General features: G+C 54.7%; 1 protein-coding gene across 12 annotated transcripts in view; it reads right to left on the bottom strand.

Moving 5' to 3' along the window:
- Positions 1 to 5,126: 5,126 nt before the first annotated feature.
- RBM10 (RNA binding motif protein 10) overlaps positions 5,127 to 15,744 on the bottom strand; it is a 29,695-nt gene continuing 19,077 nt past the window's right edge. For 6 of the 12 annotated variants that reach the window (XM_027091341.1, XM_027091347.1, XM_027091344.1 and 3 more), the window contains 19 exons: positions 14,517 to 14,590; positions 13,003 to 13,089; positions 10,872 to 10,932; positions 10,552 to 10,728; positions 10,009 to 10,169; positions 9,735 to 9,832; positions 9,561 to 9,648; positions 8,769 to 8,955; positions 8,523 to 8,665; positions 8,319 to 8,436; positions 8,143 to 8,234; positions 7,891 to 8,055; positions 6,750 to 6,899; positions 6,588 to 6,653; positions 6,324 to 6,512; positions 6,170 to 6,244; positions 5,773 to 5,879; positions 5,568 to 5,697; positions 5,127 to 5,473 (listed from right to left, as the gene is read on the bottom strand). In XM_027091341.1, the coding sequence (XP_026947142.1) occupies positions 5,348 to 5,473; positions 5,568 to 5,697; positions 5,773 to 5,879; positions 6,170 to 6,244; positions 6,324 to 6,512; positions 6,588 to 6,653; positions 6,750 to 6,899; positions 7,891 to 8,055; positions 8,143 to 8,234; positions 8,319 to 8,436; positions 8,523 to 8,665; positions 8,769 to 8,955; positions 9,561 to 9,648; positions 9,735 to 9,832; positions 10,009 to 10,169; positions 10,552 to 10,728; positions 10,872 to 10,932; positions 13,003 to 13,089; positions 14,517 to 14,590 (2,294 nt within the window). In that variant the 3' untranslated portion in view covers positions 5,127 to 5,347. Of the gene's footprint in view, positions 5,494 to 5,567; positions 5,698 to 5,772; positions 5,880 to 6,169; positions 6,245 to 6,323; positions 6,513 to 6,587; positions 6,654 to 6,749; positions 6,900 to 7,890; positions 8,056 to 8,142; positions 8,235 to 8,318; positions 8,437 to 8,522; positions 8,666 to 8,768; positions 8,956 to 9,560; positions 9,649 to 9,734; positions 9,833 to 10,008; positions 10,170 to 10,551; positions 10,729 to 10,871; positions 10,933 to 13,002; positions 13,090 to 14,516; positions 14,591 to 15,744 lie in introns of all 12 variants that reach the window. The other 6 variants (XM_027091342.1, XM_027091348.1, XM_027091349.1 and 3 more) reach the window with 3 other exon arrangements.

Here is a 15,744-nt window from a genome sequence, read left to right as displayed (position 1 = left end):
GGGAGCAGCCCTCTGGAGTGGGGGAGGTGTAGGAAAAGGGATCGGAACATGGGGGTACCTCCAGATGGAAAGGCACACCCATCCTACAGAGGGGAAAGCTGAGGCTCAGGTGGCCAAGGGAGTTCATTCATTTGACATTTTGGAGCTCCAGCTGTGGGCCAGGCGCCAGGGATTCTTCCTTGCCCTCACGGAGCTGACAGACTAGCGAGAGACAAGACCATAAATGTAACAAATAAGTAAAAATTATATTAGATACATGTGAATATAATATAAATTGTGTCTAATAAAATGTACATGTTAATATTACACAGTTTACGTAACATGATAGCCAGTGTCAATATGTAAATAATTTACATCTGTAGGGAATTCCCTGGCGGTCCAGTGGTTAGGATTCCACGCTTTCGCTGCCAAGGGCCGGGGTTCAATCCCTGGTCGGGGAACTAAGATCCCACAAGCCATGTGCTGTGGCAAAAAAAAAAAAAAGTTACATCTGTATATAATAAATGTCATATTAAATACATTGTGTATAGCCTATATTCATATGTGAATATACAATTAAATATATATGTAAATATGTCGTATATATGTGATAACTGCTAAATGCTGTGGAGAAAAATAGAACAAGGTAAAGGGAAATCTGTGGGGGACAGGTTGCATTTTTAGATAGTGTGGTCAAGGAAGGCCTCCCTGAGAAGGTGATGTTACAGCAAAGGTATTTAACACAAAATGCCTTTATCACCTTATCCCAAATTCTGTATCACATATCCTGTCCTCAAATCCTCCACATTTGCTCATTTGAAAAAGATTTATTGAATGCTTACTAAGTGCAGGGCACTGGGAACATAGCAAAGAACATAGAAAGGAGACTACTGCCCTTGCAATAGTTAAGAACGCTCTTCCATCAGATCTTTTCCTTCTGATTTATTGTTTGCCTCACCTCAGGGAGACCTCCCCTGATACCCCATGCGAAGTAGTCAGGGAATGACTCTCTGAGGAGGTGGCCTGGCCTGTGAAAAGTGAAGAAGCAAACCATGTGTAACATGGGGGGAAAGCATCAGACAGAGGGAACATCAGGGGCAAAGCCTTGAGGCTGGAAGTTCTTGAAATGTTTGGGAAGAGCACAGATGTCTGTGTAGTTGGAGAGGAGTGAGGAAGGGAGAGCACTGGCAGATGAGATTCGAGGCCATATCAAGCAGGGCATTGTAAGCCAGGCTGAGATGTTTGGTTTTTATTCTAAGATCCATGGGGAGCCATAAAAGGATTTTAAGTAGGGGAGTCACATTATTTAAATTATATTTTAGAATCCGGCTGCTCTCTGTGGAGAGAGAACAAACTGTGTGTGGGGGGGTGGGGTGGGGGAGAGGAAGCAGAAAAGCCAGTGAAAAGGCTACTGCAAGAGTCCAGGTAGTGATGAGAGAGGGTCAGACCAAGGTGGTGAAAGAGGAAGTGTGTGGGGTTCTATTTTGAGTTGATTTTGAAGGTAAAGACACCAGGATTTGCTGAGAAATCGGATACAGCGCATGAAAAATAGAGAGGAGTCCTGGCTGACCCGTGGGTTTCTAGCCTGAGCTGGAAGGATGGAGTTGTCATTGACAGGGGAAATACTCCATTAGGAGCAGGCATGGGGCAAAATCAGGAGTTGGTTTTCAGACGTTACATTATTTATTTATTTATGGCTGTGTTGGGTGTTCGTTGCTGCACGTGGGCTTTCTCTAGTTTGGGGAAGCGGGGGCTACTCTTTGTTGTGGTGCACGGGCTTCTCATTGCAGTGGCTTCTCTTGCTGTGGAGCAGGGGCTCTAGGTGTGCGGGCTCAGTAGTTGTGGCTCGTGGGCCCTAGAGCGCAGGCTCAGTAGTTGTGGCGCACGGACTTAGTTGCTCCGCGGCATGTGGGATCTTCCCGGACCGGGGCACGAACGCGTGTCCCCTGCATTGGCAGGCGGATTCTTGACCACTGCGCCACCAGGGAAGTCCCCAGATGTGTTACATTTTTGATGCCTGTTAGATATCCATGGTCTGGTATGTGTTGGTCGAATTAACAGTTTGGGGACTAGATCTGAGTTTCTGTGGATGGATTTAGGGGCCATCAGAGGTGGCAACTGAAGCCGTGGGTGTGGCCGACTTCTCTGAAGAATTGATTGCCTTCAAAAGGATCAGTAGGAGTAATTGAGGCAGGATTTGGACTTTGGACTTTCCCAAGTGAGAGGGAAGGGCATCCCAGCCGGAGGGAACAGCTTGAACAAAAGCCTGTGGAGGTAAGAAAGCAGGGAGAAAGGGGAAGTGGGGGTGAGAGTTGTACAATTCGCATTGCCCCCAGCCACGTATGAGAGTGCAGCTGGTTCACAGCCTCACTGAGCAGATTGTCAAGCCTTTGGATGTTTGCCAATCGGGTGTAATTATAATGTGTATTTCTCTTATTAGGCGTGAACTTGGGCATCTTTTCATAGATTTAGAGGTATTTGCAGTTCTTGTTTTCTGGGAATTTTCTGTTTCCTTTATCCATTTTCTATTGGGTTGTTGTACCTCTTATGGATTTTTAGGGACTCGTTATTTTTATTTGTTTTATAAATTTATTTATTTATTTATTTTTGGCTGCATTGGGTCTTCGTTGCTGTGTGCGGGCTTTCTCTAGGGGCTACTCTTCATTGCAGTGTGCGGGCTTCTAATTGCAGAGGCTTCTCTTGTTGCAGAGCACGGGCTCTAGGCACCGCGGGCTTCAGTAGTTGTGGCGCATGGGCTTAGTTGCTCTGCTGCATGTGGGATCTTCCCAGATCAGGGCTCGAACCCATGTCCCCTGCATTGGCAGGTGGATTCTTAACCACTATGCCACCAGGGAGGTCCCTAAGGACTCTTTATGTATTAGCCATTTTTTTTAAAAAAATGGAGTCTTGAGAATGAGAATGATTTGAACAGTTGTGGTGTGTGTATTTATTCATGCTTCCATGGTCCGGTATGTGCCAAACCCTGTTCAAGGCATCGGGGACACAGTGGTGAGCAAGGCAGACAAAAGTCCCTTCCCTCCTGATGTTTTCATTCTAGTGAAGGAGACTATAGAAAAGTAAGAAAACTTATAGTATGTTAGAAATTGAGAAATGTCATGGAGAAAAAGAATGCAAGGAAAGGGGCATAGGGAGTATGGCAGGGGAGAGTTTGGAACTTTAAATGGGGTAGCCAGGAGGTAACATTTGAACATTCAAATGGGATGTCTCCTTCAATCTGGAACGGTTCTTCAGTGCTCCCTTGACCTTCATGACATTGACACTTTTGAAGATTATAAGCCAGGAATTTTGTAGACTGTCCCTCAGTTTGGCTTTGTCTGATGTTTCCTTGTGGTTAGATTCATGTTCTGCATATTGCCTGGGAATATCACAAAAGTGATGCTGTCTCCTCATTTCATCCTATCAGATGGCTCAGGATTTTAATACTGATAATGTTCACTTTGTTCCCCTCATTAAGATGGTATCTGCCAGGTTTCTCTACTGTAAAGATACTATTTTCCCCCTTTGGAATTAACTAACATATATCTCATGGAGAGATACTTTGAATCTGTGTAAATATCCTGTTTACATCAAAGTGTAACCGCTAGCTTTAGCACCCAGAGATTTCATAACATTAACAGAACATCATCATTGTGCCGTGATTATTAGTTGACATTCTACTGTATAGGAGATATTTCTCTTCTCCTCCATGTATTTATTCTTTTATCCATTAATTTCTGTAAGTATGGATTTATTGATTCTTGAACCTTATCAAATGCTTTCTGTGGTTGAGATTATTACGTTTGTTTACTTTTGGTCTGTTAATGTAGAGCACTACATATATAGTTTCTCTAACGTTGACTCAATTTTGCATTCCTGAGATAACTATTTGATCCAAACATATTTGCTAAATATAATATTGGATTCATTTAGCTAACATTTTTTAAAAATAAATTTCTTTCTTTCTTTTTGGCCGCGTTGGGTCTTCGTTGCTGTGTGCAGGCTTTCTCTAGCTGCGGCAAGCGGGGGCTACTCTTCCTTGAGCGGGCTTCTCATTGTGGTGGCTTCTCTTGCTGCGGAGCATGGGCTCTAGGCATGCGGGCTTCAGCAGTTGTGGCATATGGGCTCAGCAGTTGTGGCTCACAGGCTCTAGAGCGCAGGCTCAGTAGTTGTAGTGCACAGGCTTACTTGCTCCACGGCATGTGGGATCTTCCCGGATCAGGGCTCGAAACCGTGTCCCCTGCATTGGCAGGCGGATTCTTAACCACTGCGCCACCAGGGAAACCGTAGCTAAGACTTTATTAAGGATTTTTAATCTACAGGTGTAAGTGGCTTGAAATGTTCTCTTCTTGAATTATCTCATCTGTTTTGGGGATCAAGATTACACCAGCCTCGCTTTTTCATCCCTCTCCTTACAACTTGTGTAGGGTGATGTCATAATGCAGACTACTAAGTGAGGAAGGAGGGCTTTGAACCACTTGCTCTTCCTACACTACCTCCCTTCCACCTTCTTGTCTTAAAAGCATGTATGTTTGGGGGAGGGGCAGTTCCTGGCCCCGTTTCACAGCCCAGCCCCCCCAAGGCCCGGAGAGGGCAGCCCCAGCTTCGTGTTCCACTGTACTCAGACCTGTGCTGAGAGCACACGCATACTTGTGAATCACAGGGTGGAGACTGGTTAGTGGGACTGGTGCTGTGGTAAAAGCCGTGGAGCGGATGAGGACGAGGGTGGACCCAACTAGTGGGGCATCCCTGGGACTGGCAGGCTGATTCTCTTATCTCCACACCTCTGGGATCATCAGCCTGTTGAGGGCACAGGGCCCACTGGCGCCAGAGTGCCTATCGTTGTTCACTCAGAGGTGCCCTCAGGCATTGTCCCCAGACCCAAGTACAGTTTAGCCTTGCAGCCATACAGCAAGTGCAGCTGCAGGGTGGCAAGGCCAGGGGATGGGGGGTTCCTAGTCCTGGCTGTGACCCAGAGGGTCTTCAAGCCTGACGGTGCCCTGGTGGTGCTTGGTTTCCTGGTACAGCATGACCTGCTGGACCCGATAATGGTGAGGGGCTGTGACCAAGATCTTGTCCATCTGTGTTTATGTCCCTGTATCTGTGTGGGCCACAAACCACTCTGGGACATGAGAAAGAGACATGCAAGCTGCGGACTTTTCAGCTTTTATTACAAAAAGAAAGACATGAACCCAGCCCAGTTTTCCAATAAAAGTCACCAACTCAAAAGTCTGACTTGGTCAGGGCCTCTCTGGCTGCGGAGTTAGGCCAGTCAACAGGTGCAGGGCCCCTGTTCTGACCACCCAACATTTCATCCTCCCCTGCTCCAGGCTGGACACCCAACATAAGTATAAGTAGGTCTTGCAGCTGCTCACTGGGCCTCGTTGAAGCGGGTCACCATTGTCTTGTGCAGCGTCTCCTTGTATGACTCGGTTGAGGTGACCCCATAGGAGCTGCCTCGGGCACCCAAGCCGGAGCCCCGCACCCGTGTCTGGGCCTGTGTGAGGGAGGCAGACTCTGTCAGGTTGGGCGGGGGCTAGGGCTACAGCAGAGAGTACTGGAGGATGGGGATGGGATCCCCACAGACTCACCTCAATGGGAGTCACAATGCCCTGTTTCTTGCGGCCCAGGCCACTGCCCTCTTTCCAGCCCATAGCCTGGAGCATGCGACTGCCAATGTTGTCACTGCCCAGCCCATCCCGCGTGGGCTGCTCAAAGTCCCTGCAGGAGACAGTGGCACAGTGTGAGCGACTGGCCTGCCGGCCCCAGGCCCCCGACCTGGCCCCGGGCACTCACACAGAGGCCGCAGACATGCCGCTATATTTCCTCCTCTTGGGCTCCGGCGGCTCAGGGATGCCATACTTCTCTCTGCGTTCAGCTGCGCGGTCCCGGTACTTCATTTGCTGAAAGAGTGTGTGTGAGAATGAAGGAGCTGATCGCTATTTGCAGGAAACATGGGCACAGCTGGGGGGCCCCCAAAGGGAGCTAGATCTAGCGAACAGATCTGTGGTCCTGTGAATGCCAGCAGCCAGCATGGGGGGAATCGGGAAGAAGCCTTGCAGGGAAAGGACGTGAAGTGGCTGATGGCAGCCAGGCTGTGTCTAGCTGAGGAACCTGAGCGCCAGCTGCCTACACGGATGGAGCGCTTGGTAAGGGACCAAGGGATGGAGCCCAGGAGTGGGTCACACCTCACCTCCATGTCGTTCTTCTCAAGTGCCTCCAGCTCATTTTCTGACAGGTGGGCTCGCCGGTGAATCTCAAGGTTTTGCTGCAAGGAGGACAGGAGGAGGAGTGAAGCGGCTGGGCCGGGCCAGGACAGGGTTCCCAGCCAAGCCTCCCTCAGTCACCTTGTGGAGCCCGGAGAGCTGCTGGTGGCGGATGAGCGCCTCCTTGCTGGGGAACTGGCGCCGGCAGAGCAGACAGGCCAGCTTCTGCCAGTCAGTGAGCTTCTCCTCCCGCTCCGGCCCCCCGCGCTCTTGCTCCTCCTCACTGTCACTCTCCCCGCTGTAGGCTGCCACCAGCCCCCTCGGTGGGCTCTGAAAAAGGTGAGGGTGAGAGGTCTGGTCTGGCTAGCTCAGAGCCCTGCCCTTCTTTCTGCCCTGGGCACTCACTGGGCGGTCATCACTGGCCAGTTTTGGGAGGTCCATGCTGGTGTGCTGTCTCTCAGCTAGTGCTCCCTGGGGTGGAGGAACACAGAAATTCAGAGATTCCACGGAAGGACCAAAGGGGTGACAAGACTGGGGGGCAGGGCGCGGATGGACAGCCACACACACCTTCTTCTCGAGGATGGCGTAGCCAGCATCTGCGGTGGCCGACTCCCGCCTTTCATCGTCTCGTAGGGAACTGATGGGCTGGAAGCTGTTTTTGAAGTTTTCTTTTTGCTTGTTGAGGCTGCGGGCCCAGCGTTCCATGTCCTTGGCAATCTAGGGGCGAGGGTGGGGGTGAGGCTCTTAGGAATCCTCCGACTGCTGGGGTCGCCAACTCCAACCTCTGCCCTTGCAGCAGCCCGCCCCTTCCTGCCCTGCAGCCTCAAGCAGAAGGTGAGAGAGGCGGAAGTGAAAGTCCCCATTTCTCTGTCGTCCTGTCATCAGTGCTCCTCAGCAAGCCCCTCCCCAGCTGTGCCCCCATTCTCCTCATGGGCACCCACGCTATTAGGTTTGCCGTGTGTTTTCATTTTATCATTCTAAAATGCATAGAATGGCTTGCTCTGTGTATAATTTTAATTTACACGTGTGATACTATGCCACGTTCCATGTCGTTGCCCAACCCCGACCCCCAGGCACAACACCATTTTTAGAATTTACCAGGCTGCCAAAGGAACACGTAGCTCTTGCTTCTAAGTGTTGCACCCAGACTGTCATATTCTTCCTCCACAGACAAGACACTGAGGTTCCCTCCAACTGCCCACCACCACAGAACACTGCGATGGTTGTCTTCCTGCCCACCCCCTGATGGGCCCGCGAGAAGTTCTCTGGGGTATATATACACAGACAGACACGGACACACCCTTAGGTGGGGTTCTGGGCCCAAAGGAGCATGCATGCGCATTTGTTTCCACAGGCAGGGCTAGCCTGGCTTCAGGCGTGCCCACACCAGCCCACATTGCCACCAACAGCACAAAGGTTCCCACCAGGGGATGGGAAAGCAGACAGGGTACACTTGGATGGCACTGGCCACCTCAGGGAGGTGGGCAGCCCTACCATGTACCTGGTAGGGAGACGGCCCTGGCTCAAGGTCACGCAGCAAAGAGCAGAGCTGGACCGGGAGCCTGGTCTCTCCTGGGCACAACTACTGCCCACGTGCACATCCACCGCCATCCCCTCCCTTGGCAGCGGAGGATAACAGATGACAGAATGGCATTCATCAGAAGACACCTAACAGCCAGCCAGTGACTGCTGGACTCCCAGTGTTCACCTGTTGGGCCGTCTTGGTCTTGTGCTTTTCCTTCTTCTCTTTGCCCTCCTTCGAGGGCGCTCCCGTTTCCTTATGCCCATCAGCTGACTGCTCCAGGGCAGGAACATAGGTCCGCCTTTCCCCATCCCAGTACAGGTACTGCTGGCTCTGAGCATTGTAGTAGTACTGGGGGAGGTGGGGGAGAAGGGGTGTGAGGGAAGACCTCGAGGAGGGGACTGCAGACCCTGCCCACTCCCCAGACTGCCCTATCACCTGAGAGTTGGGGTCGTAGTAGAGGCCAGTCTGGGGGTCATAGTAGTAGCCAGATGTCTCGTCGTACTGGTAGGTGGAGACGTCAGGAACAGCTGGAGAGTGAGAAGAGGGGGTCGCACTCCTCTCTGCTTTGTTAAGGAATTCCCCACCCCTCACCATAGGCCATGGCTACTCACGGTACTGGCTGTAGGACTCCTGGGCAGAGGGACTCGTGGCTGGTGGCAGGGAAGAGCTGGGATGGGTGGGGCTCTGGAGCTCAGATTTGAGCACAGCGGGTGACATGATGGTGTATGACTAGTCACGGGGCAAGACAGGGGAACAGGGCTCAGTGTCTACCAGTGCCCCCATGGCCCCCAGGACCTCCCCTTGATTTTCCTCACCTGGCTGTTGGCAGCAGTGCCCTGGCTGCCGCTTGCTTCAGCTGCTGACTGCTGGTAGACACCAGGGGTGGCACCAGGCTGGGTGCGGGAGAAAGCCTGCAGGGACACAGAGTCTGCCCCAGGCTCCAGGGAGGCCTCGGGACCTGTAAAGGGGGACAGGGAAAAAGGAGAACGTGAACGGCAGGGCCCAGGACCCTATGCTTGCCAGTCCCCACCATGGGCTCAGGGAGAGATGCTGAGGCTAACCTGCTCCGGCTGGGTCCCCTTTGGTTCCAGTGATGCCGGGGCCCTTCGTGCCCTTGAGGTAGCCATGGGCATAGAGAGAGGACTCTGTGCCCTGGCTGCCGCCATAGCCCTCCTCCTGTTGGTAGTAGCTGTAGTCGACCGGTGGCTCCTCGGGGGTGGCCCAGGCACCCTCCCCACCCTGGGAGGCCTGAGGGGCAGGTGGGAGGGGTTCATTAGCAGAGGAGGGGGCACAGAGGGGAGGGGGACCAGCTAAGAGACGTCTGCCCACAAGTGAAGCAAGTGTCTGCTGACAGAAAGCATGCAGCCCTCAAACAAGGGCCACCCGGCCAGAGCAGAGCAGGGTGGTGACAAAAACAAGACTGGAACAAAGACACGCGCCAAAACGCTCCTAGGGCTGACACTGGTACATGTGTTGCGTGATATATGTGTTGGGTGTCAGACCAAGGAAGATACCATCCTCCCCTTCTTTATTGTCATCTGCCAATTTTCTTGCAGCCACTTATAAATTCCCTTTTACCAAGAAAGGTTGTAACAATTCAGGATGATATACAGCTACCAAACAGAACAGAAAAGCAGCCGCGACGGCGCTGAAAAGGAAAGCCTGGGAGGAGGTGCCTGGGAAGGGAGCTGCAGCGCGGACCCCATAGCCCCCACCGGCGACCACTGTGAGAGGTTTTCGGGGCCACAGGAAGCCAAAACAGCAAGCCAGCCCTCCTGTTTGCAGAGAGGGAGCGGGAGGGTGGAGGCGGCCCAGGTACAGGGATGCTGGGGTGGAGGGGAGTCTCTGAGTACCTGCGAGATGGCCCACTGGGCCGCGGCAATGGCAGTGCTGGCCACAGAGGCAGCATTGATGCGACTGCCTTCGTTGGAGGCCATGTCCCTGGGGAGGATGTCAGAGACTGGGAGTGAGACAGGAGGCCCCAAGCTGGGGGGCAAGCTGGGAAAGGACACAGGTGGGGCCCTGACCTCTTAGAACCCTTGGCAAACTCAACGTTGATGGTCTTGCCGTCGATGGTGAGCGGCGGGTGCAGGGCCTGCAGGATCTGCAGCAGCTGGGCTGCCTCCTGGGGGAGGAGGTGGCGGGGGCAGGGGCAGAAGGGTCAGGCCCGGGGAGGTCCCCGGCTCCATTGCCCCATTTCCAGGCTTGGGGCCGCGGTGGGGGGCTAGGGTCAGGGTCCCTCCTCCCTGCCCCGGGGGCCGGGATCCTGGCTGCCCGGCCCCCCCCCTGTGCCGCCCTCACCACGATGGTGGAGAGCTGGATGAAGGCAAAGCCACGGTTCAGTTGGGTCTGCTTGTCCTTGATGACGCGTACGTTGGAGGAGGACAGCACTGCGTAGGGTGCCAGGGCCCCCAGGATGGAATCCATGGTGCTGTGTGGGTTCAGGTTGCGCAAAATGATGGCTGCAGGAAGGGGCCCAGCATTAGGAAGCACCACTGATATTCCGCTCCCGTCCTACCCTCTGGTGGCTCCCCTCTGCTCCCTCTCCCCTGGCCTCCGCGTCCTTGCGCCCACTGCTTCCCCTCACCTCTTCCTCTCAGATAAACTCTGCTTGTCAGTCCAAGTCCCAGCTCAGTCACCCACCTGCTGAGAACCTTCTCAACACACCCCCAAAGTCGAGTTTGGCAATGCTCTTCCTCTGCTCTCCCTACATTACATGTGTGTCCCCCCACCAGGCAGAGGCCCCTGGGAGGATGAAGTCCTGGTCACCACCATCTCTCTGGCCTTGGAGAGCCCAGCCTAGACACCCTAGGGCAGGGAGGAAGGAAGGAACAACTGACTCACTGTCGTTGGCGTTCTCTGAGCTCGGCTCCGAGCCCTGTGACAGGGCCTGGGAGGCCAGCACTCCCTGGGCCTGGTAGGGCTGTGGCAGGGGCAGCAGGCCCTGGCTTAGCTCCCGACCACCCAGCGGTAGTGTCTGCTGATCCAACCTTGCGCCCAGGGGCAGCTTCTGCTCTGCCTCTGTCAGGGGCGGCAGAAGACAGGCCAATGACGAAGGGGGAGGGGCTCCCAGGCTGGTCTCCCTCCTCCCAGAGCACTGGCCCCTCACCCTTCTCCCTCTTCCCAGCAACGTCCCGGGAAAGAGGGAGGTAGGAGGGCCATACCTGACTTGGGCACACCACATTTGAAGCACTTCTCACGGCGTTTGAAGTTCTGGACGCCACACTGTGAGGCACAGGCCAGGCTATCAGAGGGGGTGGGGCTTTCCACTGCACCCTCCAAACGTGGATCCAGAGATCCCCCAGGGAACCCGCCATGCCCCGGGAAGGTCCCAGGGTCAGGGGTGGCAGGGGGCTTTGGGGCTCTGGCTGTCCTCCTCGGTCCCGTGAATCTTCCCTTTACATGGTCTCAAATTTGTCCTCAGTGCCAACCCCTCAACTCAGGATCCATAACTCCACCCCCTCTGTTACCAAGTGCCGCCTGCTCCGAGGTACCAACTCCCAGAAATGCCCCCACCTCCAAAGTCCCTTTGGTAGGTTCCTCTTCCCAAAATGTACTTCCCTATTCAGAAACCCTCGTTATTTCTATCCCTCAAAGCCAGCAGCCCCTCTCTTGCCAGACTCCCACCCCTCCTTCATCTCGAGGACTGGATTGGATCCTGCCGCTCTTGAGAAATAAATCTGCCTGGGATATTGCAGCCTCTGGAGATGCCCAGCTTTCACCACATTTCTGTCTGTGATCCATGGTCACGTACTAAGCACTGCTCCCGCGCCAGGCTCCGTGCAGGATATGGCCTCTGCCCTCCTGGCCTAACAGTGGGGAGCAGATGTAGCACAGAGGGGCAGCAGGTGAGTCTGTGGAAATGGTCCCCCCCAGGGGCTCTGGGAGGGGAGCGGGCCTAGAGGCCCAGATCACTCAGCTGGGTATAGTCAGCAGGGCTGTTTGATCTGGGAGGTCCAAGAGTTTGGTTTGGTTTTGCTGGGAAGCGACTGCTGGCGGAGGCAGCAAGAGATTTTGTGTAGGAGGGTGAGGAGAGAGGCAAAAGCAAAGGCTGGACAGGGAAGGTGACACTAGATCACAGAGGGGAGTCACACTCAAGCTCAGAGTTGTGGGGGTTTTCAGCAGAGGAGGAGGGACGTGGTCAGAAGTGGTTTTGAGGAATGTCACCAGTGAGGGAGTGGGAGAAAGAGGCAAGAGGCCAGCACACCAGAGAGGGGCCTGTGGCGACTGTGTGGGGGAGGAGGTGAGGACTGGCCTGAGCAGTGGGAATGGCATTTCTGTGATGGAAGTGACAAGACTGGAGAGCAACAGCATGTGGTGGATAAAGGAGAGAAAAGAAAGAGAATCCCCTAGTTTCAAGGAGTATCTGAAAATACAGGAGGGATGGAGTCCTCCCGTCACTCTGTCCCTACCTCTCCAGAGAGGTTGGACACCCGCCTTCTGATATTACTTTTTTGGTTTTGAAATAAGCAGGAACCACTCCCCTTACTGGGCAGAGTTCCTCTTGGGGAGAGGGCCTCCGCAAGCTCTCAGGTCTCCCCTTAGGTCTCAGGGCTGCCAGACGGCTGCAGGAGGTGAGGCTATAGAGTCCCAAGGCTGCTTGTGAGGCTGGCCCCAGGGGAGATCTGAACTCACAGTGGCATCCATGGCCCACGATCAGGAGCAAGGCACAACTCAAGGTTCCACCTCTCTGAGCCTCAGCCTCCTCTTAGGGAATATGACTGCAAAGAGCTACAGCTTGTACCCTAAGTCTCAGGCGGACATGGCTTTGTCAGAGGTTGGGTCACCTGACACAGGCTCTCAGAACATCCTACACGTTCCTTCAGGACAAGAGCTGACACTGAACATTGTTAACGGCGGGCCAGGTGTCGTTCCAAGTGTTACCCTCTCATCACCACATTTCAATCCTCCCAACTACCTTTGGGGAGCGGGGTCATTGGTATTTGCATCATAGAGATGGGGAGAGTGAGGCAAAGAGAGGTTAAATACCCTGACGAAAATCAAGGCAGATTTGGGAGAGTCTAACTTCAGCTAGTCTGGTTCTGAAGCCCACATTTTATGGATCACATTATGCCTCCACTGTCACTAGTCACTTACATAAACATCTGTTTCAAGTCTACTGGGGCTTCAGGCAAGATCGTGCCGCATGAGGGCAGAGCCTGGCACCAAGTGAAAGCTCAGTACAAACTGGTGGGTGGGTGGCAAGGAGCAGCGCTGCTTGAGCTGAGCCAGTCCTCCACACCCACACCACTCAGAGGCCCCGGGGAGACAGAGACGTTGCCACCGCCCCTGTACCTTATTACACAGCCAGTCCTCATTGATCTTGGGCTTGGGGTCGCTGTAGTGCATGGACACCTTCTGGCCCAGAATGTTGAGGGAGTGCTGCGGGGAAAAGCAGAGCACAGTGAGGCCTAGGCAGCAGTGCCCCACGCACCGTCTCAGCACAGGAGAAGAGAGTGAGCGAGCCCTTCAGCTGGATGGATGAGGGACAGGGAACGGAGGGAGGTCGGAGAACTGACGAGGGAAGAAGGAAGGGAAGGAGGGAGGGAAAGCGCCACAGCCCTCGGGCGCAGCTGTTTGCTGCCTTTCCGGGCACGCGCACGCACACGTGAACACACGCCACCAGGCACACAGTGCTCGGCTGCCCGAAGCTTGCCGGACAGCGGGGGAAACCCCCACTCGGCCCTGACACTGCCAGGCCACACCCAGGGCCAGCACTACACAGGCTACACTTGGGATGAGGGGGGACGGGGAGGGGAGGGGAGGGAGAGGAGGGGAGAGAAAGAGAGAAAGAGAGAGCGCACGCGCACTAGTGCTGGAGAAGGGGAAAAAGAAAGAGCCATATTTAAAAGATGGACGGTCCTGCTGTGAGGCTGTCTTCCCGTGGCTGGCTGGGTCCTGGGCCCATGGCACTAGCCTGTGGACCGGCAGAGATGGCCCCAGGGCCGCCCCTGCTGAGCCTCCCTTCCACCACATCGCCCCTTCCTCCCCTGAGGCTTTCCTTCAGTGCCCCACACCAGTGAGCTGGGCTCTGGGTGCGCGAGCAGAAGCTTTGGGTCTCTGAAGGTCCCAAAGCTGCTGGGTTGGGAGCCCGTGCCAGGCTGGGGGAGCAGGCTCCCCTCCCTTCTGGACAGCACGGCTCCTCGCTGAGAGGGCAGGCCTGTCCCTAGCGGAGTGGGGCAAGTGGTGACTCCTGTGGGGGCCAGGTGCAGTGGGAGGGGTGGGGTGACCGAAGTGAGTCCTGGTGAATGAAACCATCACTCCTGACTGGTACTTTCGATCAACAGAGCAGTGCTGGCCTGTCCCATGGAAATCAAAGGACCAAACTCACATGCAGGGACAGAGCTGGCAAAACAGGACTTGCTAGTTAGTGTGCCAACAGCTAAGTTCCCCAATGGCTGGACTTCCAGCGGTGCCCAAGAGTGGAACAGAGTCCTGGCTCTGCCTGACCCCAGAGCAGGGCGGTCCCCCGGGGAGTGGGAACTTAGGTGGAAGAACCCCACCCCCACCCCACCCCCAAGGCAGCCCTTTCTCTGAAAGCTCAGCCAGGAGAGGAAGAGAGGCAGAGCTAGTGCCTGGCCAGTGGGAAGGGCCAGTGGTGAGTGTGGGTTCCTGATGGGAAGCCCAGTGGGTAGCGAGAGATGGGAAGAGGAGATAGTGAGGGTCAGGAAGGGGGAGAGAGGGGGTGGGGGGATGGGACACAGGGCCACAGGGCAGGGAACTGTGTCCGTAAGAATCAGGCGATGGGGAGCGCTCGATTACAAAGTAGTATTTGTTTGGGGGGGGGGGTTCAAGTGCGGCAAAGCAACCTGATTGGCTTCCATCCATCGTGTAGCGTCCTGCAAGTGACTAAACTCGACGAAGGCGAAGCCCCGGCTCTGACCTGGAGACAGCATTCAGATACAGACGCAGTGGGTTAGTCAACAGCTTTGGACACACGGCGTTCCCGGGGGCGGGACCCGAGGGGAGAGGACTGGGGGGCAGAGAGGGAAGTGGGGAGAGGAAAAAGGAAGAAAGGGAGAGAGAGAAGCAAAGAAAGACCAGGGTGTGGGAGGCAAGGTAGATGGTCGGGAGGGGCAGGAAAGAGGGAAGCGGGAGGGAAGAAAACAGAGCTGGAGAGGGGTTGGGGGCAGGGGGTACACACACGCCAGCTGGGAAGAAAGACAGAGAGATGGGGCTCAGGCACACCTGCCCGGACAGCCTGGGGTGATAGAGATGGAGAGAAGGAGCTGGGAGGGAAAGGGTACAAGGAGACGTCTCCAGAGAAGGAAGGAGGACAGATGGGCAGGCAGCTGGCTTCACATGGGCCAGAATAAATAACCAAATGGTGGGGCCCAGCACAAGGCCAGGGCAGCCCAGGAGGGGTCCTATAACAGGTGTTTAATCAAAGGAGCAAAAGAGAAGCTGGGCCAGGCTGCTCGGGGAGGCTGGGAAGGCTCTAGGCCCAACAGGAACCAGAGGGAGTTAGGGACACAAGGTCACCTCAGCCTCACCACAGTCCAGGGAAGGTTGGCCTCACCAGGGAGCCACCTCAGGGCCAAGCTGGGAAGATTACAGCCACCTACAGTCCAAGTCCTCCAAGACAGCAGGAGAATGGGGGCCAGGATCGTCCAGGTAGATCTTAAAGAATCAGCAGGTGCCTGGGAGAAGCGCCCAGGGCCACAGAGAGGGCTGCACCTGGGACAGCGCCTCAGGGAGACCAGAATCCTGTCAGCTTGGCTGGGGTACAGCAGAGCAAGACCTACATGCTATGAAGAGAGACTCCAGGCCTGGCCAGGGCTGGGAAAAGGATCCAGGGCTTGATACCAGGGGAAAGTAGCTCCTTCTTTGGAGGTGCACACACAGGGAGGGCTTAGACACGGCGGGACTTGAGGGGCATGCTTGATCTCCGAAAGAATAACCATTAGGATGCACAGGAGGATGGAATGGTATAATTAAAGAGAAACAGAGACAGAGACAGAGACAGAGAGAGAGAGAGAGACAGAGAGACAGAGAGAGAGAGAGAGAGAGAGAGAGAGAGAGAGAGAGAGAGAGAGA

Source organism: Aethalodelphis obliquidens, unplaced genomic scaffold, assembly GCF_003676395.1.
Source record: "Aethalodelphis obliquidens isolate GAN/ISIS:26980383/991018 unplaced genomic scaffold, ASM367639v1 scaffold71, whole genome shotgun sequence".
In the NCBI taxonomy this organism is placed as follows: Eukaryota; Metazoa; Chordata; class Mammalia; order Artiodactyla; family Delphinidae; genus Aethalodelphis; species Aethalodelphis obliquidens.
Note: the sequence above shows the minus strand (reverse complement) of the source record. Positions and strands in the feature narration are given on the sequence as shown.